The sequence below is a fragment of the Leopardus geoffroyi genome, chromosome X (genome assembly GCF_018350155.1).
Source record: "Leopardus geoffroyi isolate Oge1 chromosome X, O.geoffroyi_Oge1_pat1.0, whole genome shotgun sequence".
Lineage (NCBI taxonomy): Eukaryota > Metazoa > Chordata > Mammalia > Carnivora > Felidae > Leopardus > Leopardus geoffroyi.
In genome coordinates this window covers 71,953,118-71,976,403 of record NC_059343.1, presented here as the reverse complement: position 1 = coordinate 71,976,403, position 23,286 = coordinate 71,953,118, and the positions used below count along the sequence as shown (strand labels likewise).

The window sequence follows — 23,286 nt, the reverse complement described above, 5'->3', positions numbered from 1 at the left end:
TTCCCCCCTCCATAGTCCGTAGAGGTTTTCCTCTTGTGCTAACTCGATGCCATAATTTCACAACCCCTCTTTCTTTCTCTCCCTTTTGTCTCTCCACAGAAAGGGTTCCCTCCCCTCTGTGGCTATGCTGGTTTATTTCCCTCATTTCATATCCACGCACCTCACTCCTGCTAAGCTGTCCACCGTCCAACTGTGGAGATCCTTCTGCTGCTCCACAGATCAATTTCCTGGGTTTTCCAAGTGATCTGACCTCAAAACAGCTATGTTTAATGGACAAAGAAAATCCCGGTCCTCCTACTTCTCCATCATCTTCACCTTGCACTTTTATGTTACGGAGATGGCTTCCTTCCTTAAGCCTTCTGAACCAAACTTGGCTAGCTTCACACTTTTCTGTAACTTTCTCACTTCTCTCAGCCTTCATAGAATTAAAGAGAGTTAGGGCCTTGCTCTGAATTAGACTTTGGCTTAAGGGAATGTGGTAGCCATTTTGATCCAGACCACTGAAACTTTCTCCATATCAACAATCTATCTCTTTACCTTTCTTACATTCTTATGTTGAGTAACACCTTTTACTTCCTTCAAGAACTTTTCCTCTGCATTTGCAACTTGGCTGTTCAGTACAAGAGGCCTAGCTTTTGGTCTGTCTTGGCTTTCAACATCCCTTTTTCACTTAGAAATAAGCTTAATTATTTCTAGCTTTTGATTTAAAGTATGAGATGTGCAACTCTTTCTTTCACTAGAATACTTAGAGGCCATTATAGAGTTAATAATTTGCCTAATTTCAGTATTATTGTGTCTTAGGGAATAGGGAGGCTTGAGGAGAGGGTAGAGACTGGGGAACATTGGCTGGTGAAGCAGTTGGAGTACACAAAGCATTTATCAATGAAATTTGCGGTTCTATATGTATGGGCTTAGTTCATGGAACCCCTAAACAATTACAATAGTGACATCAAAGATCACTGATCATACGTAACCATAAAAAATATAATAAAAAAGTTTGAAATATTGTGAGAATTACCAAAATGTGAATTAGAGATATTAAGTAAGCAAAATGTTGTTGGAAAAATGGTACCAGTAGATTTGCTCAATGCACAGTTGCCACAGACCTTCATATTTGTAAAAAAAAAAAAAAAAATGCAGTATTTGCAAAGTGTAATAAAGCAAAGCACAATAAAATGTGCTATGCCTGAATGTTGGTGCAGTTCCTACAATACCTTTCTGGCTTTAAACGTTTTTACTCATAATCATTTGATAATTATTATACATTAGATACATGTTTTACTGGTTCCTCTCTCTTTAAAGTACATTTTGTGTCATGGACATCCAGCAGCAAAAGGGCGTTAAGAGGAATATGGAGAACACAGTTTTGGGGACATCTTAAGCCCAAAAATGTACTTCTAAGTAATGTGATAGTAGAATATTCATGGTTTTCAAAAGAATATCTGTTTTGAGAACTTGTAGGCATTTCCTGTATTGGCTATCAATGTGACATCGTTAGTCAAAATCTAAGCATAGTGCTCACAGGTAAAAGTGTAAATTGGGCTTCACATTTTGACAAGTGTTTTATATATGAGAGAATATAGTTTTCTCAGATTGAAGATTAAATTGAGAATTAATATTGAAACTTTTGGTTTTATAGAGAAACATTGACCTGATTGTCATTTTAATTATAAGGCCATGCAATATATTAGTAGTGCCTATAGCATATCAGCATACTGCATATCAATAAACATTAATTAATTAATACTTTAAATATTTATTTATTTATTTTGAGAGAGAGAGAGAGCCCTAGCAAGGGAAGGGCAGAGACAGAGGGAGAGAGAGAGTATCCTAAGCAGGCTCCCCTCTACCAGCACAGAGCCGGATGTAGTCAGTCAGTCTCACAAACCGTGACATCATGACCTGAGCCAAAATCCATAGTCGGGTGCCCAACCAACTGAGGTACCCCAATAAACATTATTTTAAAATAATTTTCCATTTTACTTTAAATTCTGGGTTTCTAGTTTTAGTGCTGGAATCCTTAAATTAAAGACATTCATTTGGAAACATTTTGGTATATGTTTGGCTACACTGTTGACATATTTGCTCATTTCAATATCTTTCAGATTTGTAACATTTTTAAATTTTAACACTTTATACCTACTGCTTTTAGCCATTATGAATAATCAAAATTAATATGATCTGTTTTCAAATACTGAAGTGCATATAATTCAGAAGTAATGAGTCATAATTTAATCCTTTGAAAATAATATGTGAAGAATTTAACAAATATTAAAGATATTTGAAACATTTCTTGTCCATGAATTATATGAATGCAACATATGTGATATATAAGTATATAAATAATGCAGAAATTGGACATTCAGGCACATGTATATGTTACATGTTTCAAATTCTGTTCTAAAACCTTTACAAGCTAAATTTTTTCAAACATCATGGAGTTTGAAAAAAAGATAATTTGAGAGTTAACTAAACTCTAATGATAGAAGAATGAAAATGAGATCTACCCCTTATGTCTAATATTTTATTTCTACTTTTCAGATTTCCATTTTGACAGTGCCAGCAGTGGAGACAGGAACTTTTGCTGTTCGGGTCATTGAGTTATGTTCCTCAACAATGACATGCATGAAAGGCACATGTGAGCACAGTAGAATCTGGTTGTCTTATGTGTTTGTTTTGGGAGTAAAGGGGGACGACAACCATTGATAAAGTTGTCTGGGTTCTGATTATAGTTTTGCTATATATATATATATATATATATATATATATATATAGGCAATGTATATATATGTATATAGGCAATGTATATATATGTATATAGGCAATGTATATATATGTATATAGGCAATGTGTGTATATATATACACACACACATATATATATACACACATGTATATATAAATATACATCCAAGTTAGTTAGCATATAGTGCAATAATGATTTCATCCCCTACATATAACACCCAGTGCTTATCCCAACAAGTGTCTTCCTGATGCCCCTTACCCATCTAGCCATCCCCCCACCCAAAACCCTTCCAGCAACCCTGTTTGTTCTCTATATTTAAGAGTCTCTTATGTTTTCCACCTCCCTGTTTTTATATTATTTTTGCTTCCCTTCCCCTATGTTCATCTGTTCTGTGTCTTAAATCCCACACGAGTAAAGTCATATGATATTTGTATTTCTCTAATTTCACTTAGCATAATACCCTCCACTTCCATCCACATTATTGGAAATGACAAGATTTCATTCTTTTTGATTGCTGAGTAATGTTCCGTTGTATATATGTACCACATCTTCTTTATCCTTTCATCTGTGGATGGATATTTGGGCTCTTTCCATACTTTGGCTATTGTCAATAGCCCTGCTATAAACATTGGGGTGCATGTGTCCCTTCGAAGCAGCACTCCTTTTTCCTTTGGATAAAAACCTAGTGGTGCCATTGCACGGTCATAGGGTAATTGTATTTTTTAACTTTTTGAGGAATCTCCATGTTGCTTTCCAGAGTGGCTGCACCCGTTTGCATTCCCACCAGTGCAAAAGAGTTCCCCTTTCTCCACATCCTCACCAACATCTGTTGTTGCCTGAGTTGTTAATTTTAGCTATTCTGACTGGTGTGAGGTGGTAACTCATTTTGGTTTTGATTTGTATTTCCCTCATGATGAGTGATGTTGAGCATTTTTTCATGTGCCTGTTAGCCATCTGGATGTCTTCTTTGGAAGTGTCTATTCATGCCTTCTGTACATTTATTAACTGGATTATTTGTTTTTTGGGTGTCGAGTTTGATAAGTTGTTTACAGATTTTGCATACTTACCTTTTATCTGATATGTCATTTGCAAATTATCTTTTTCCATTCCGTTGCAGTTGCCTTTTAGTTTTGCTGACTGTTTCCTTCATTGTGAAAAAGCTTTTTATCTTGATGAGGTCCCAATAGTTCATTTTTGCTTTTGTTTCCCTTGCCTCCAGAAACGTGTCAAGTAAGAATTGCTATGACTGAGGTCAAATAGATTTTTGCCTGCTTTCTCCTCTAGGATTTTGATGGCTTCCTGTCTTACGTTTAGGCGTTTTATTCATTTTCAGTTTATTTTTGTGTTTGGTGTAAGAAAGTAGTTCAGGTTCATTCTTTTGCATGTCGCTGTCCACTTTTCCCAGCACCACTTGCTGAAGAGACTGTCTTTATTCCATTGAATATTGTTTCCTGCTTTGTCAAAGATTAGTTGGCCATACGTTTGTGGGTCCATTTCTGGGTTCTCTATTATGTTCCATTGATCTGAGTGTCTGTTGTGCCACTACCATACTGTCCTGGTGATTACACCTTTGTAATACAGCTTGAAGTCTGGAATTGTGATTCCTCCTGCTTTGGTTTTCTTTTTCAGGATTGCTTTGGCTATGTGGGGTCTTTTCTGGTTCCATAAAATTTTCGGATTATTTATTCTAGCTCTGTGAAGAATGTTGGGGTTATTTTGATAGGGATTGCATTAAATATGTAGATTGCTTTGGGTAGTATTGACATTTTAACAATATTTGTTCTTCCTATCCAGGAGCATTGAATAATTTTCCATTTTTTTTGTGTCTTCTTCATTTTCTTTCATAAGCTTTCTATATTTTTCATGGTATAGATTTTTCACCTCTTTGCTTAGATTTATTCCTTGGTATTTTATAGTTTTTGGTGCAATTGTCAATGGGATAGATTCCTTGATTTCTCTTTCTATTGCTTCGTTATTGGTGTATAGAAATGCAACTGCTTTCTGTGCATTGATTTTATATTCTGTGACTTTGCTGAATTCATGAATCATTTCTAGCATTTTTTTGGTGGAATCTTGTGGGTTTTCCATATAGAGTATCATGTTATCTGTGAAGAGTGAAAGTTTGACTTCCTCCTTGCCAATTTGGATGCCTTTTATTTCTTTGTGTTCTCTGATTACTGAGGTTAGGACTTCCAATACTATGTTGAATAACACTGGCAAGAGTGGACATCCCTGTCATATTCCTGACCTTGGGGGAAAAGCTCTGCTTTTCCCCATTGAGGATGATAGTAGCAATGGGTCTCTCGTATGTGGCTTTTGTGATCTTGAGTTATGGTCCTTCTATCCCTACTTTCTTGAGGGTTTTTATCGAGAAAGGATGCTGTATTTTGTCAAATGCTTTCTCTGCATCTATTGAAAGGATCATGTGGTTCTTGTCCTTTCTTTTATTACTGTGATGTATCACATTGATTGATTTGCAGATACTGAACCAGCCTTTCATCCCATTATAAATCCCACTTGATCGTGGCAAATAATTCATTTAATGTATTGTTGGATCCGGTTGGCTGATATCTTGTTGAAAATTTTTGCATCCATGTTCATCAGGGAAATTGATCTCTAGTTCTCCTTTTTGAGTGGGGTCTTTCTCTGGTTTTGGAATCAAGGTAATGCTGGTGCCATAGAATGAGTTTGGATATTTTCCTTCTGTTTCTATTTTTTGGAACAGCTTCAAAAACACAGGTGTTAACTCTTCTTTAAATGTTTTGTAGAATTCTCCTGGAAAGCTATCCAGCCATGGGCTCTTGTTTTTTGGGAGATTTTTGATTACTAATTAAATTTCTGTTCAAATTATCTATTTCTTCTTGTTTCAGCTCTGGTAGTTTATGTTTCCAGGATTTTGTCCTTTTCTTCTAGATTGCCCAATTTATTGGCATATAATTGCTCATAATATTCTCTTATTATTGTTTGTATTTATGCAGTGTTTGTGATCTCTCATCTTTAACTCTTGATTTTATTTATTTGAGTCCTTTTTCTTTTTGATTAATCTGCCTAGGTGTTTATCAATTTTGTTAATTCTTTCAAAGATCCAGTTTCTGGTTTCATTGAGCTGTTCTACTGGTTTTGTTTATTTATTTGTTTATTTGCTTTGGGTTTCAATAGCATTGATTTCTGCTCTAATCTGTATTTTCCTGTCTTTTGTTGGTTTGGGGTTTTATATGCTGTTCTTTTGCAGCTCTTTAAGGTTGTGGATTAGATTCTGTATTTGAGACCTTTCTTCCTTCTTTAGAAGGCCTGGATTCGTATATACTTTCCTCTTATTACCACCTTTGCTGAATCCCAGAGGTTTTGGGCTATGGTATTTTCATTTTCATTGGCTTCCATGTACTTTTTAATTTCCTCTTTAACTTCTTGGTTTGCGCATTCATTTTTGGTAAGATGTTCTTTAGTCTTCCAGTATTTGTTGTCTCTCGAAATTGTTTCTTGTGGTTGATTTTGAGTTTTATACCACTGTGGTTTGAAAATATGCGTGGTATGATCTTGATGTTTTTGTACTTGTTGAGGGCTCGTTTCTCACTATGTGATCTATTCTGGAAAATGTTCCATGTGCACTCAAGAAGAATGTATATTCTGCTTTAGGATGAAATGTTCTGAATATATCTGTTAAGTCCACCCAGTCCCATGTGTCATTAAAGCCATTGTTTCCTTGTAGATTTTCTGTTTAGATGATCTTCTTGTAAACAGCATATAGTTGGATATTGTTTTCTTATCCATAATGTTACCCTATGTCTTTTGATTGAAGCATTTAGTCCATTGACATTTAGAGCGAGTACTGAAATATATGGACTTATTGCCATTGTGTTGCTTGTAGAGTTGGTGTTTCTGTTAGTGTTCTTTGGTCCTTTCTAGTCTTTGTGACTTTTTTTCTTATTTGTTTTGGTTTTGCTGTTCTCCTCTCAGCGAGTCCCCCTTAAAATTTCTTGCAGGGCTGGTTTAGTGATTATGAACTCTAGTTTTTGTTTGGGAAAGTTTTTATCTCTCCTTCCACTTTGAATGACAGTCTTGCTGGATAAAGAATTCTTGGTTGCATATTTTTCTGATTCAGCATGTTAAATATATCCTGCCACTCCATTCCAGCCTGCCACACTTTGTGGATACATGTTCTGCAGATCTGTTCTCTCTTCCCTTATAGGTTAAGGACTTTCTTCCCTTGCTGCTTTCATAATTCTCTCCTTGTCTGTGTATTTTGTGAATTTGACTATGATTTCCCTTGTTAATGGTCGGTTTTTGTTTAATGTAATGGGAGTTCTCTGTGCTTCCTGGATTTTTTTTATCTGTGTCTTTCCGCAGGTTAGGAAAGTTTTCCAGTATGATTTGCTCATATACAGCTTCTACCCCTTTTACTCTCTATTCATCTTCTTGGACCCCTATGATTCTGATGTTATTCCTTTTTAATGAGTCACTGAGTTCTCTAATTCTTATATCATGCTCTTTTGCCTATCCCCCCCCCCTTTTTTCTGCTTCATTATTCTCTATAAGTGTCTCTTGTATATTGTTGATTCGCTGCTCTGATTCATCCATCCTTCCTGTCGTGGCATCCATTCTAGATTGCATCTCATTTATTGCATTTTTACTTTTGTCCTGACCAGATTTATTTCAATGCATTTTTTTCAACCCTAGCCAGTATTCTTATCATCGAGATTCTAAATTCTGGCTCAGACATCTTGCTTATATCTATGTTGATTAAGTCCCTGGCTGTCATTTTTTCTTGTTCTTTCTTTTGAGGTGGATTCCTTCCTATCTTCATTTTGGAGGAAGAAAAGTATTAATAAAATACAAAAAAAAAAATTGGGGGAGATTAAAAACGACACCAAAACAAATTCAAATAAAGTAAGCTAGATCCTAGGTGTGTTTTGGTCTAGCTATTGACCATATTTTTTTTTTTTATTCACACACTTTTTGTTCACATACTTTATATTCATACAATAAGTCATTCTATACCTTCCCCTTGCCTCTAGTTAGTTTTGTACCTAAATCTTCATAGGCCCCATTTTTAAGTTCTCCAGTGAGTTTCTGTGACATTCCAGTTCGTTTTGTAATTTTACTTATGCTTATTACAAACATACTTTCAAAAAAATTTTTTTTACTACTACTGGTTTTCTTCTTTGATTTTCCTTAGAATTCTTAATCCAGTTTCTTATCTTCTACCATATGTAAATGATCAACTTAACGTTTTTATGAGTCTAAAGTTACATAGTACTTTCATTTCTTTTACTAATATGTATCAAAATTTTTGTCTCTAACACTGTTCAGATATCATGCCTTCTACCACATATTTTGTAAAGATGTTTCAGTAAGTAGAAACCAGCAAGGATACATTAGATGTCATTATGCCTAGATCTAAATTGTGTACTGTAGTGATTACAAAGAAGCACACAGTGGCATCCCTAATTTGAAATGTTCATAATCTTATTAGACACCTAATAGAGCAAGACACTATTGACTGTGTGCAGTGTACTCTAATAGACATTTCAGGATAGGTGTAGTTGAGTACAACATAGGTCTGACCTTAGGGTACTCACAATCTAGTGGGACAGATAAGACAAACAGAAAAGTCTCTGTAAGAGGCAGAATATGAAAGTACCAAAAGAGTGGTACCAACAAACAGCAGACTGGAGAGATTCATAGGAGGGAAGAAACAGTATCTTAAAAATTTTGTAAACTTATATTAATTTTTCTTCAAACTGTTACATGAATTATGAGAAGCAGAAGACTAATCTGGTTTGGCATAGTTAATGAAAACATGACAATGTCTTCAGTTGTAGAACTACTGCTTACTAAAAAATGTCAAAATGTCGTTAAACAGAGAGGAGTGGGAGCTTCTTGTTAGTAGGCAGAGTGAAGAAAACTTTGCCCTTCTTGTTGTAATCTTAAATTTCCATTTGGGGAGTAGCTTACTCATGGTTTTCCCCCTTTTATAGTGATTTGTGATATAAGTAAATCTTTACCATGACAGTTACCGTTATTATTTTTCCCTATTACTTTTACCAGTTTTTTGTCATGTCTTTTTTATCTTTATTAGTATCTTAAATATAAAACTACATTCATTTTTGATTTTCTGAATTACATTTATTTTATGTTTTGAATATCTTTTGTAAATTTATTTTTATAAATTATTTCTCTATGTGAAGTACTTTTGTATCTCCAGTCTAACAATATTAATTATTGACAGTTTAAAAAAGGAAAGTAAAATTACTATAATCCTATAGATGACAAACACTTGGTATGTGTTTACCTTGTTTTTTTTGTTTTTTTTTTTTTAATTTTTTTTTTCAACGTTTATTTTATTTTTGGGACAGAGAGAGACAGAGCATGAACAGGGGAGGGGCAGAGAGAGAGGGAGACACAGAATCGGAAACAGGCTCCAGGCTCCGAGCCATCAGCCCAGAGCCCGACGCGGGGCTCGAACTCATGGACCGCGAGATCATGACCTGGCTGAAGTCGGACGCTTAACCGACTGCGCCACCCAGGCGCCCCTACCTTGTTTTTTTATATGTATATACATATATATGTTCCATAAGTATCCAGTACTATTTTATATATTTTATAATCTACTTTTCAAAAATACTTAATACAACAGAATTTTTTTGTATGTCTTTGATATTTTCAGTGATTGTGGGTATGCCATCTTTAATATCATGCTATTGAGATTAAGTGAAAATTTTTACATCATAGTCCTAGAAAAAAAACAGCTGGCCAAATAAATATTTGTGAAATTACATTAATTTTTAAAAACTTTTGAGTGGAATTATTGGGTCAAAGTATGTAGGCTTTTTTTATTTTGAAGTTACAGACCCATAGGTATTTGCAAAGATATTACAGAGAAGTCCCATGTACCCTTCACTCAGTTTCTTCCAATAGTTATATTTTATCAAATTACAGTACAATATCAAAACCAGGAAATTGACATTGTTATAATGTGTGTATGCAATTTTATCACCTGTGTAGATGCTTGTGACCATCCCACAATGATTCCTAACATTACCCTTTTGTAGCCATAGCTGTATCTCTCCCTCCCCACACTGGGCACCTAATCCCTGGAAACCACTAATGTGTTTTCTATCTTAGTAATTTTGTCATTTTGATGGTGTCATTTAGAATGAGTCATACAATAGGTTAATCTTTTGAGACTGATTTTTTTTTTTTTTTACTCACTGTAATTTTAAGATTCATCTAAATTGTTGCATGTATCAATAGTACATTCCTATTTATTACTTAGTAGTTGTCCATGGTAAGCTGTACTTCTTTCTGGCCTCCATGGTTTCTAATGAAAAATCTGCTATTATTTGAATGGTTTTTCCCATATAGATAATGTGGTTCTTTTTCCCCTCAGGCTGCTTTCCAGATTTTCTTCTTAGTCTTTAATTGTTGTAAGTTTTAATATAATGTATCTTGGCATAGATTTCTTTGGAATTACTCTATTTGAGATTTGTACAGCTTCCTGAATTTGCAGGTTTCTTTTGCCAAATTCAGGAAGTGTTCATCCTTTACTTCTCCAAATACTTTCCAGTCTTACCCTCTTTTTCCTCGTGTAACATGACTATTAGATCTTTCACTATAGTTCCACATGTCTCTGAGGCTCTATTTCTTTATTCAAAAATATTTATTATACCTGTTAAGAGGAATTTATCATGCTAGGGACAGTGGATTATACAAAGGAATATAGCCAAAGTAGTAATAATAATAAGATAGTACAAAGAGCAAGAAGAGCCCAAAGTATGTGTTTTTCTGTTCATTTTTATGTAGGCTATTTTCTTTCATTTTGCATTGCATCATTTCAAGTTGACTAATTTTTTCCTTTGTCCATTCCATTCTGTTGAGCCATCCATTGATGGTTTTTTAATTTAATTTGTGTATTTTTCAGATTAAAAATTTCCAGTTCTCCTTTAAATCTCCTATTTGCTGAGACTTTCTATTTCTTTGCAGGGACTTTCTGTTGTTTCATTTTTTTCCAGCAGGTTTGTAATTGCTCACTGATGCATTTTTATGATGGCTGCATTGAATCTTGTTTAACTCCATCAGCTGTGTCATGTTGGCATCTGTCATTGATTGTCTTTTTGCAGTCAAGTTCAGGTTTTCCTGTTTTTTGGTATAATGAGTAGTTTTGGATTGATACCTGGGCATTTTTATTATTCTGTAATGGGACTTGGATCTTATTCTGTTTTAGTAGGAGCCCTCTGACATTGCTCTGGTGGATAAAGGGAGTGCCACCTTTTTACTGTCAGGGAAATGTAAGTCCCAGTTCCTCACTTGCCCTCTGCTGGAACCTGGAGGTTGGAGAATTTCCTCATTACTGCAGAGTGATTATATTGTAGGCTCTCCACTAGGCCTCTAACTGATTTCACCCTGGCTAGAAAGAACACAGGAATACCTTGTTACTTGTTGTTCCCCACATGGTCTTCATTGACACAATCAGGAGAGGGGTATGACCTCATTATTCAGGGAGTGGTGGGAGACCACACTCTCCATTAGACTTCCACTGACACCACACCATTGGTGGTGTCAGTGGTGCCTCATTACTGCTGGGGAAGGGTTGAAATCCAGCATCCTGCCATGGTCTCTACTGACACTGCAGAGGATGAAGACTGTTGTTACTCTTGGTGAGAATGAAGGTTTTGGCTCCTTACTTGGCCTTTTTTGATATCCTCCCCCAATGGGGCGGTTGAGACAACTTCATTATAAGCTGGTGTGGAGTGGAAGTCTAGACTCCTTCTTCAGCCTTTAATGGTGAGTGTAGAGGGTTAAGGTGTGTGTGTGTGTGTGTGTGTGTGTGTGTGTGTGTGTGTGTGTGTGGTGGTTGAGTGGAGTAGAGTAATAGCTGTCTAAAAGTTTTTTCTTTTACTAGGTGGCTTCTTTATTGATCCTTGACTAGAGAGAACACTTTTACTGGGATTTTTTTTTTTTTTATCTGAACCCATTGATGTTTCTGGGTTGCTAGTTTCACTAGTAACCAGTCTGGGCTATATGAAGCAAGAAGAAAACCCAGGGAACTCTGCTATTTTGTTTCTTTCATCCAAAGGTCCCTAGCTAGCCTCCTTTCTTCTGTATACCTCTCAGAGTCATCTTATGTTTGTTTTATGTATTATGTCCAAGATTTTTATCTATGCCTTAGCAGGAGGAAGAGGAAAAAGTACCTTTTAATCAGTCGTTCTGGAAGTAGAAGTCCTAGAGTGTCTAGAGTTTTAAGGCTTTTCATATATAGTGTCAAATTGTATCCCTCCCAGAGTTGTATCAATTTACATATTCAGTGGTAGTTTATAAGCAAGCATGTCTGTTTCTCCAAACCCTCAAGAGTACTGGTTATTAGCAAAACTCCTTTGCCAAATTGAAACTTGGAAAATGATATTTTGTTTAAATTTGTTTTTAAAAACTCATGAAGTTGAAGTTTTTGAACATTGGATATTTATACTTTTGTGAATCCCTTATTCTTTCCACTTATTATACTGCTTATTCTTTTCTTACCAACTTACAAGAGCAATATAAACATTACAGATATCAGCCCTTTATTTTAAGTGTTGCAAGTATATTTCTTGGTTCATTCAGTATTCTTTCTAAAGTGTGGGATAAGTAGAGGACATTATTTTAGGTCTTGTAAGTGAGACAGAAAGTGATGAAGAAAGCTTTCTGATCTCAGGAAGCTTAAAATTTAATGGGGAAGGGAAAATCAACAGCAATAACTTAAAAAAAAATACAGCAGCAAAGCAATGTAACTTACGAATACAAGCAACAAGGGGCACCTGGATGGCTCAGTCAGTTGGGTGTCTGATTCTTGATTTTGGCTCAGGTCATGATCTCATGGTTCATGAGATCGAGCCCCATGTTAGGCTCTGTGCTGACAGTGTGGAGCCTGCTTGGGATTCTCTCTCTTCCTCTCTCTCTTCTCCTTCCATGCTCTCACCTCCCTTTCTTAAAATAAATAAATAAACATTAACAAAGAATACAAGCAACAAATGTTGAATGCAGGAAATACTGTGCTCTAAAATCTAAAGAATCCTTCAAGAAAAATAAGGGGCATGATCTTGCCCTTAAAAATGATGTATAAGAAGAGGAGAGGAGGCTGGGAAGACAACAGAGTAGGAGGATCTTAAGCTTGCCTCATCCAATGAATACAACTAGATAACACATCAGCATATATAACCCAGAGAACAATCTGAAGACTAGAAGAACAAACTAAAGGTAGAAAAGAGGCCATATTGAAGAAGGTAGGAAAAGCAAAGATACAGTGTGAGAATAAAACAGACTATGGCCATCCTAGGTGGAGACAGAGACTGTGGTGCAGAGAAGGGGGAGAAACAGAGTATCACACCAGGGGACCTGCACAGGGAAGACAAATAGCCATAACATTTGGCTTCAAAAACAAGAAGGGATGAATTTTGTGAGTTCTTACAACAAGTGGGATTTAAAGCTTTGAATTTTAAAAATCACTGTGCTCAATTCTGGGAGAGCCCAGAGAGCATTAGGAAGTGGAGTCCTTGCTCTTAAGGAGACAGCACAAAAAACACCCTGCAGAGATAAAGTATGGAAACGGCAGCTTGAAAAATGTCTGAGGCAGGGGCCTGAGGCAGGGGCGCCTGGGTGGCTCAGTTGGTTAGGCATCTGACTTCGGTTCAGGTCATGATCTCACAGTTCGTGAGTTCAAGCCCCGCATTGGGCGCTGTGCTGACAGCTTGGAGCCTGGAACCTGCTTCGGATTCTGTGTCTCCCTCTCTCTGCCCCTTCCATGCTTATGCTGTGTCTCTCAATAATAAATAAATGCTAAAAAAAAAATCCATAAAAATAAAAAAGAAAGAAAGAAAGAAAGAAAGAAAGAAAGAACGAAAGAAAGAAAGAAAGAAAGAAAAATGTCTGAGGCAGATGGGAGGGAGAGAATTACTCATCTCAGAGCTTGGCCCAGAGAAGCAGGGATCACTGGGAGAGCATTCCAAGAACAAAGGACCTGGCAGGCGCCATTTCCCTCCCCCACCCACAGCATAAACACACCACCACCTACCAGAACCAGCACAGCAATGACACTTGCTACCTAACTTGCTTACACCAAGCCTCCCTCACCCCACCACCCAGATTTCAATGGATCTCCCCTTCCCAGTCAGGCTTGCCTTCAGTCCGGGTGCTGCAGGACCCCTCTGCCAGAAGACCTGTGCAAACCCAACACCTTGTCTTCTGACCCACACGTTTTGTGGGAACTCAGTTTCAGTGATGGCAACAGCAAGTCTCATTTTACAAGAAGACCACACACCTTCTGAAAATGCACCCCACCCACCTGGGACCAAACACCATACAACATGCAAAGAGAGCCTCTGCAGACAACTGGACTGAAGGAAAGGGAGACCAGGACTCAACAAGGGGATAGGCAACACACATAGGAGCCCCTCCCTGAAGTGCCAGGCACTGGGCAACAAGGAACATTGCACTGCAGAACACTATAGAACCTCTTCTTCATAAGGTCGTTGCCTTCAAGAGCAAGAGACATAGCTGCCGTTACTAACACAGAGAAACAGACACAGTTAGACAAAATGAGGAGACAGAAATATGTCCCAAATGAAAGAACATGGCCAAACCATAGCAAGACACCTATGCAAAATGGATATAAGGAATATATCTGATTGAGAACTTAAAGTAATGATCATAAAGGTACTCACTGGACTTGAGGTAAAAGTGGAGGACATCAGTGAGACCCTTAACAGATGAAAAAGAACCAATCAGAGAAGAATCAACACAATAAGTGAAATTAAAAATATACTTCATGGGATAAATAGCAGGCTAGAGGAAACAGAGGAAGGAATTAATGACCTGTAAGACAGAGTAAGGGAAAGGGATCAACCTAAATAAATGAGAGTAAAAAAAAATTATGGAAATTGAGGTAACTCAGTGACTCCATCAGGCAAAATAACATTTACATTACAGGGATCCCAGAAGAAGGAGAGAGAGAAAAAGGAGCATAAAATGTGTTTGACAGAAGAATAGCTGAAAACTTCCATAATCTGAGGTAGGAAACATCCAGATCCAGAAGGCTCAGAGATCCCCCAACAAATTCAATGCAAGCAGGTCCACACCAACACATATAGTAATTAAAATGGAAAATAGTAGAGGCGCCTGGGTGGCGCCATCAGTTAAGCATCTGACTCTTGATGCCCGTCTCCCTCTGCCCCTCCCCCCTCTCAAAAGAAACTTAAAAAAAAAATTAAAAATCAGCAAGAGTGGGGTGCCTGCATGGCTCAGTCGGCTAATTGCCCAACTCTTGATTTTGGCTCAGATCATGATCTCATGATTCCTGAGATGGAACCCCACATCAGGCACTGCATTTGACAGCACAGAGTCTGCTTGGGATTCTCTCTCCACCTCTCTCTCTTCTCCTCCCCTGCTCACACACTCTTTCTCTCCCTCTCTCTCTCTCTTAAATAAACATTTTTTTTATTAAAAAGCAGCAAAAGGAGCACCTGAGTGGCTCAGTCAGTTGAGGGTCCAATTCTTGATTTCAGCTCAGGTCATGATCTCATGGTTGTCAGATGGAGCCCCGTGTAGGGCTCCATGCTGAGTGTGGAGCCTGCTTGGAATTCTCTCCCTCTTTCTCTCTGCCCTTCCCCCACTAGTTTGTTCTTTCTCTGTCTCTCTCTCCCCCTCCCTCCCTCCTCTCCCTTTCCCTCTCCCTTCCCCTCTCCCTCTCCCTTTTCTTCTCCCTTTCCCTCTCCCTTTCCCTCTTTTTCAAAATAAATGAACATTTTTAAGAAATGCAAGAGAAAAGAAGACCATTACATAACAAGGGAAACCACGTAAGGCTATCAAGGGATATTTTAGCAGAAACTTTCCAGGCCAGAAGGGAGTGGCATGATATATTCAAAGTGCTGAAAAGGAAAAACCTGAAACCAAGAATACTTTTTCCAGCAAGGCTATCATCCAGAAAAGGAGAAATAAAGAGTTTCTGAGGCAAACAAAAACTAAAAGAGCTCATGGCCACTAAACCAGCCCTACAAGCAATGTTAAAGGGGACTCTTTGAATGGGAAAGAAAGATCATAAGTAACTAAGAAAACTAGGAAGCACAAAAGCAATAAAAATAAGTACATCTCTAAAAATCAGTCAAGGGGCTCACAAAATAAAAGGATGTAAAATATGACACCATATAGGGTGCTGTATGCATAATATGTTATGTATGAGCCTAAAGATAACCACATACCAAATTTATTGCAGTTACACAAAAAATAAAGACAAAGAAATGCAAGCATATCACTAAAGAAAGTCATAAACTCACAAGGGAAGAGCGCAGGAGAAGAAAGGGAGGGAAAGGAACTACAAAAACAACCATAAAGAAGTAACAAATGGCAATAAATACATACCTATCAATAATTATTTTAACTGTAAATGGATTAAATGCTACAGTCTAAAGACATAGCATGACAGAATGCATTAAAAAGGAAGACCCATCTATATGCTGCCTACAAGGCACTCATTTTAGACCTAAAGACACCCGAAGATTAAAACTGAAGGGATGGGGCACCTGGGTGGTTCAGTTGGTTGAGCATCTGACTCTTGATATTGGCTTAGGTGATGATCTCAAGGTTGTGAGATCAAGCCGTGTGTCAGGCTCTGAGGTGACAGCATGGAGCCTGATTGGGATTCTCTCCTTCTCTATCTGCCCCTCCCACACATGCGTTTTTTTCTCTCACTCTCACTCTCCAAAATAAATAAACTTTAATATAAAAATAAAAGTGAGGGGATGTAGAGACATTTATCCAGCAAACAAATGTCAAAAGAAAGCCAGAGTAGCAATACTTGTGTTAGACAAACTAGACTGTAACAAGAGACAAAGAAGAACGTTATATAATAATACAGGGAACAATCCAAGAAGAAGATATAACAATTGTAAATATTTATGCACCCAACATTAAAGCACCCAAATACATAAAACAGTTAATAACAAACATAATGGTACATTGATAATATTGGTAATAATTGATAATAGTATAATAATGACAGAGGATTTTAACACCTCACTTATATCAATGTACAGATCATCCAAACAGAAAATCAACATGGAAACAGTAGCTTTGAATGACACCCTGGACCAGATGGGTGTAACATATATTCAGAACATTCCATCCTACGACAGCAGAATATACATTTTTTTCAATTGTATATGCAACATTCTCCACGACATATCAAATATTAGGTCACAAAAGAAGTCTCCACAAATTCAACAAGGTCTAAGTCACACCATTCATCTTTTATTTTTTATTTTAATTTCAGATTAACATACAGTGTTAATATTTGTTTCAGATATATGATATAGTGATTCATCAATTCCATACATCACCCAGTGCTCATCACAAGTGCACTCCTTCATCCCTTTCACCTATTTCACGCATCGCCCCTCCCACCTGCCTTCTGGTAACCATCAGTTTGGTCTTTATAGTTAACAGTCTGTTTCTTGCCTTGTCTCTTTTTCCTTTTGTTCATTTGTTCTGTTTCTAAAATTCCATATATGAGTGAAATCACTCATATGTATATATATATTATATTATTTGCCTTTCTCTGACCTGGCATTATAGTTTCTAACTCCATCCATTTTGTTGCAATTGTCACTGAATAATATTCCATTATATCTCACATCTTCTTTATCCATTCATCAATCAGTGGACACTTGTGCTGCTTCCATATCTCAGCTATTGTGTATATTGGGGCTATAAACATTGGGGTGCATGTATTCCTTTGAATTAGCGTTTTTGTATTCTTTTTGTAAATAGCCAGTAGTGCAATAGCTGGGTCTTAGGGAAGTTCTATTTTTAACTTTAAGGAGCCTCCATACAGTTGTCCACAGTGGTTGTACCAATTTGCATTTCCACCAACAGTTCATGAAGGTTTTTTACTCCACATCCTCACCAACAACTGTTGTTTCTTGTATTGTTAATTTTAGCCATTCTGACTGGTGTGAGGTGATAATCTCATTGTAGTTTTGATTTGCATTTCCCTAATTATCAGTGATAATAAGCATCTTTTCACGTGTCTGTTGGCCATCTACTTGTCTTTTTTGGAGAAATGTCTTTATGTTTTCTGTCAACTTTAATGGACTATTTGTTTTTTGGCTGTTGAGTTTTCTAAGTTCTTTATACATTTTGGATATTCTTTATACATTTTGGATACTAACCCTTGATCAAATAAAGCATTTGCAATTATCTTCTCCCATTTGATAGATTGCCTTTTAGTTTTGTTGGTTGTTTCCTTTGCTGGGCAAAAGCTTTTTTTTTTTTTTTTTCTTTTTTTTTTATGTAGGCCCAATAATTCATTCTTGTTTGTTTCTCCATAATTCATTTTGTTACCTCAGGAGACATATCTAGAACAATGTTTCTACTTACTGCCTGTGTTCTCTTTGAGAATGTTTATGGTTTCAGGTCTCAAATGTAGGTCTTTAATCCATTTTGAGCTTATTTTGTGTATGGTGTAACAAAGTGGTCCAGTTTCATTGTTTTGCATATTGCTATTCCACTTTTCCCAACCCCACTTGTTGAACAGACTTTTTGCCACTGGATATTCTTTTCTGCTTTGTCAAAGATTATTTCACCATATAATCATGGAATTATTTCTGGGTTTGCCTTTCTGTTTCATTGAGCTATGTGTCTATTTTTGCAGCACACCATACTGTTTTGATTTGTAATACTACTTGAAGTCTTTTCTTTTTAAAGATTTCTTTGGCTCTTTGGGATCATTTGTGGCTCCATGCAAATTTTAAGATTGTTTGTTCTAGTTCTGTGAAAAATGCTGTTGATATTTTAATTAGTATTGCATTGAGTCTTTGCATAGATTGCTTTAGGTAGTATTCACATTTTAACAATATTCTTCTAACCCATGAGCATGGAATGTCTTTCCGTTTCATTACACCATTCTTGGATTTATTTTATCACTGTTTTATAGTTTTCAGAATACATATTTTTCACCTCTTTGGTTAAGTTTATTCCTAGGTATCTTATTATTTTTGTTGCAGTTGTAAATAGGATTGCTTTATTTCTCTTTCAGCTATTTCATTATTGGTGTATATAAATGCAACATACTTCTGTACATTGATTTGGTACCCTGAAATTTTCTTGAATTCATTTATTAATTCTGATAGTTTTTGGTAAAGTGTTTCAGGTTTTCCATATATAGTATCATATCATCTGCATATAGTGAAAATTTTACTACTTTGTTACTGATTTGGATGGCCTTTATTTCTTTTTGTTGTCTGCTTTCTGTGGCAAGACTTCCAGTACTATGTTGAATACAAGTGGTGAGAGCAGACATCCTTGTGTTGTTCCTGATCTTTGGGGAAGAAGCTCTCAGTTTTTCACCATTGAGTATGATGTTTGCTGTGGGTTTTCATATAAGGATTTTATTATGTTGAGGTACATCCCCTGTAGACCTACTTTATTGAGGGTTTTTATCATGAATAGATGTTGTACTATGCCAAATGCTTTTTCTTCGTTTATTGAAATGATAATATGGTTTATATCCTTTCTCTTACTGATGTGATGTATCAGTTTGATTGATTTGTGGATATTGAGCCACACTTGCATCCTGGGAAAAAAATCCACACTTGGTCATGGTGAATGAGTTTTTTTAACGTGTTTTTGGATTCAGTTTGCTAGTATTTTCTTGAGCATTTTTTCATCTATGTTCATCAGAAATACTGGCATGTAGTTTTCTTTTTTGTGATGTCTTTATCTGGTTTTAGTCTCAGGGTGATACTGGTCTCATAGAATGAGCTGAACATTTTCCTTCCTTTTCTATTTTTTTGAAATAGTTTGAGAAAAAATAGTTATTAACTCTTCTTTAAATGTTTGTTAGAAATTGCCTGTGAAGCCATCTGGTCCTAGACTTTGGTTTGTTGGGAATTTTTAGATTACTGTTCAATTTCTTTGCTGGAAATCACTTTGTTCCAATGGTATCTTTCTTCCTATTTAAATTTTGGTTCGTTCTATGTTTCCAAGAATTTAGCCATATTTTCCCATTTCTCCAATTTGTTGGCATATAGTTTTTCATAGTATACTTTTGTAATTGTTTATATTTCTGGTTATTGGTATTTCTCTTCTCTCATTTGTGATTTTAGTTATTGGAGCCCTTTTCTTTTTTTCTTGATATGTCTGGCTAGTGGTTTATCGATTTTATTAATTTTCAAGGAAATTGTTCATTTCATTCATCTGTTTTATAGTTGTTTTTTTTAGTTTTCTACATCATTTATTTTTGCTTTAATACTTATCATTTCTTTCCATCTGCTGGTTTTATTTTTTGTTGTTGTTCCTTTTCTGTATTGTTTATGTATGAGGTTATGTTGTCTATTTGAGATTTTTCTTGCCTCTTAAGGTAGGCCTGTATTGCTTTAAACTTCCCTTTTAGGGGTGCCTGAGTGGCTCAGTCAGTTAAGCACCTGACTTTGGCTCAGGTTGTGACCTTGGGGTCTGTGAGTTTCAGCCCCGTGTCAGGCTCTGTGCTGACCGTTCAGAGCCTGGAACCTGCTTCAGCTTCTGTCTCCCTCTCTCTCTTCCCCTCCCCCACTTGTGTTCTGTTTGTTTCTCTCTCTCTCAAAAATAAAAATAAACATAAAAGAAAATAATAATAATAAACTGCCCTTTTAGAATAACTTCTGCTGCATCCCAAAAGTTTTGAACCATTGTGTTTTCACTTACACTTGTTTCCATGTATTTTTTATTTTTTTATTTTATTTCTTAGTTGATCTATTCATTGTTTAGTAGCATGTTATTTAACCTCCCTGTATTTGTGGTCTTTTAAGATTTTTTTTTTCCTGTGGTTGATGTATAGTTTTATGATGTATTTAGAAGAGATGCTTGGTATACCTTCCATCTTTTCACATTTCTTGAGGCTTGTTTTGTGGTCTGATATGTGATCTATTCCTGAGAATGTTCTGTGTGTACTTGAAAAGAATGTGTATTCTGCTGTTTTATGATGGAACATTCCGAATATATCTGTTAAGTCCATCTGGTCCAGTGTTTCATTCAAAGCCATTATGCCCTTGTTGTTTTCTATTTATTTTTTCAACGTTTATTTATTTATTTATTTATTTTTTTTGGGGGGGGACAGAGAGAGACAGAGCATGAACGGGGGAGGGGCAGAGAGAGAGGGAGACACAGAATCAGAAGCAGGCTCCAGGCTCTGAGCCATCAGCCCAGAGCCCGACGCGGGGCTCGAACTCCCGGACCGCGAGATCGTGACCTGGCTGAAATCGGACGCTTAAACGACTGCGCCACCCAGGCGCCCCTGTTGTTTTCTATTTAGATGATCTTTTATTTTTATAAGTGTTAAATTCCCTTGCTATTACTATGTTATTATTGATTAATTCCTTTATATTTTATTAACTCTTTTATGTAATTTGGGTGCTTTCCTATTTGGTTTGTAAATATTTACAATTGTTATATCTTCTTGTTGGATTGTCCCCTTTTTTGTTTATACAGTGTTCTTTGTCTCTCATTACAGTTCTTGTTTTACAGTCTACTTTGTCGATTATACATATTGCTAATCTGGCTTTCTTTTGATATCCATTTGCATGATAGAGTCTTCTCTGTCCTCTCACTTTCAGTCTGCAGGTGTCTTTACGTCTAAAATGGGTCTCTTGTAAGGCAGTATATAGATGAGTCTTTTATTATTATCCATTTGTCACCCTATGTCCTCTCACTTGAGTGTTTAGTCCATTTACATTCAGAGTAACTATTCATAGATATATATTTATTGCCATTTTGTTACTTCTTTTGTGGTTGTTTCTGAGTATATTCTCTGATACTTTGTCTTTCTCTCTTTCATGGTTTGATGGTTTTCTTTAGTGATATATTGGGATTTCTTTCTCTTTAGTCTTTGTATGTCTGTTATGGGTTTTTTATTTGTGGTGACCATTAGGTTTGTATATAACATCTTTTCCATGTAGTAGTGTATATTAAGTTGATAGTTGTTTTAGCTGAACTTGTTCTTTACTCCTCTCCTTCCTACGTTACAGGTATGTGGTGTCATATATCCTTTCGTTGTTGTCTTCCTTGACTGATTTTTTTACAGAAATATTCATTTTTACATCTTTTGTGTTTTCTGCCTTTATACTGTCACTTTGGTCTTTTCCTTTCCACTTAAAGAGTCTGCTTTAAAATTTCTTGCAGGGGTAGTTTAGTGGTCATGAACTCCTTTACTTTTTGTTTATCATGGAAACTCTATCTCTCCTTCTATTCTGAATGATAGCTTTATTGGATAGAGTATTCTTGGCTGAAGTTTTTTCCCATTTAGCACTTTCAGTGTATCATACCACTCCCTTCTGGCCTGCAGAGTTTTGTGCTAAATAATCCCCTGGTAGCTTATGGGATTTCCCTTGTATTTAACTGTCTTCTTTCTTCTTGCTGCTTTAATTTTTTTTTTATTTCTGTATTTTGACAATTCATTTACAATATGTTTGGTATAGATCTTCTTTTGTTGATTTTTGTTGGGAGTGTCTGTGCCTCCTTCATAGGGATATTTATTTCCTTCCCCAGATTAGAGGCGTTTTAGCTATTATTTCTTCAAATAAATTCTCTGCCCCCTTTATTCTTTCTTCTTTTTTCTGACTCCTGTATGCAAATGTTGTTATATATGATGGAGCCCCTGAGTTCCCTAAGTCAATTCTTGTTTTGCATATTTGTTTTCTTTTTTCTCAGCTTGATTACTTTCCATTACTCTGTTTTCTAGGTCATTAATTCATTCCTCTGCTTCTTCCAGCCTGCTATTCATTCCATCAAGCATGTTGCTCATTTTATTGAGCCCTTGATCCCCAGTATGTTATTTCTTATATGTTTTCATGGTCTCACTCGTGTCTTCTTTTCTCAAGTCCAGTGAGTATCTTTATGGTCATTATTTTAAATTCTCTATCAGTCATGTTAGTTATATCTGTTTTGCTTTCGCTCTCTGGCCATGGTCTTGTCTTTCGTTTGGCACAAATTCCTCTGTTTTCTCATTTTTTGTGTCTATCCCTTCTTGTGTGTGTTAGGATAGTCAGCCTGTCTCTCCTGTTCTTAAGGGTAATGGCCTTATGAAGAAGAGGTCCTGTAGTGCCCTCAATGCAGTGTCTTCTATTACCTAGGGCCTGGCACTTCAGGGAGTATCTCCAACATCTGTGTGCTCTGCTCTTATGTCCTGCCTGCTTTATCCTTAATGTTGTGTCAGCAGAGGCTTTCTTTGCCTGTTGTGGATAATGTTTGGTCCTTGTTCTGAATATGACGAGTTATAACTACATGTGCTCTTGTCTGCTTGTGAAATGAGACCTTTCAACAATACTGCTGAAACCAAGCCCCTTCAGAACTCCTGGGTGAGGAGTTGCAGTGTAGGCAGGGATTTGGGCCACTCTTTTGTGGTAGGGTCCCTGCCTCTCTGGGACTGACACTAGGGTGTCTTGGAAGGTTAATTCCACTGGAGCACGGTGGAGGGGTAGGGCTTGATGTAAGCAAGTCAGATAGTGTTGGTGCTGCATTGGTTCTAGCAGTTGGCTCTGT

General features: G+C 36.5%; 1 protein-coding gene across 2 annotated transcripts in view; it reads left to right on the top strand.

The window, feature by feature from the left end:
• The window catches only part of CHM (CHM Rab escort protein), a 236,020-nt gene that overhangs the window by 160,922 nt on the left and 51,812 nt on the right, over nt 1-23,286 (top strand). For both annotated transcript variants that reach the window (XM_045472794.1, XM_045472793.1), the window contains one exon: nt 2,542-2,638. In XM_045472794.1, the coding sequence (XP_045328750.1) occupies nt 2,542-2,638 (97 nt within the window). The remainder of the gene's footprint in view (nt 1-2,541; nt 2,639-23,286) is intronic.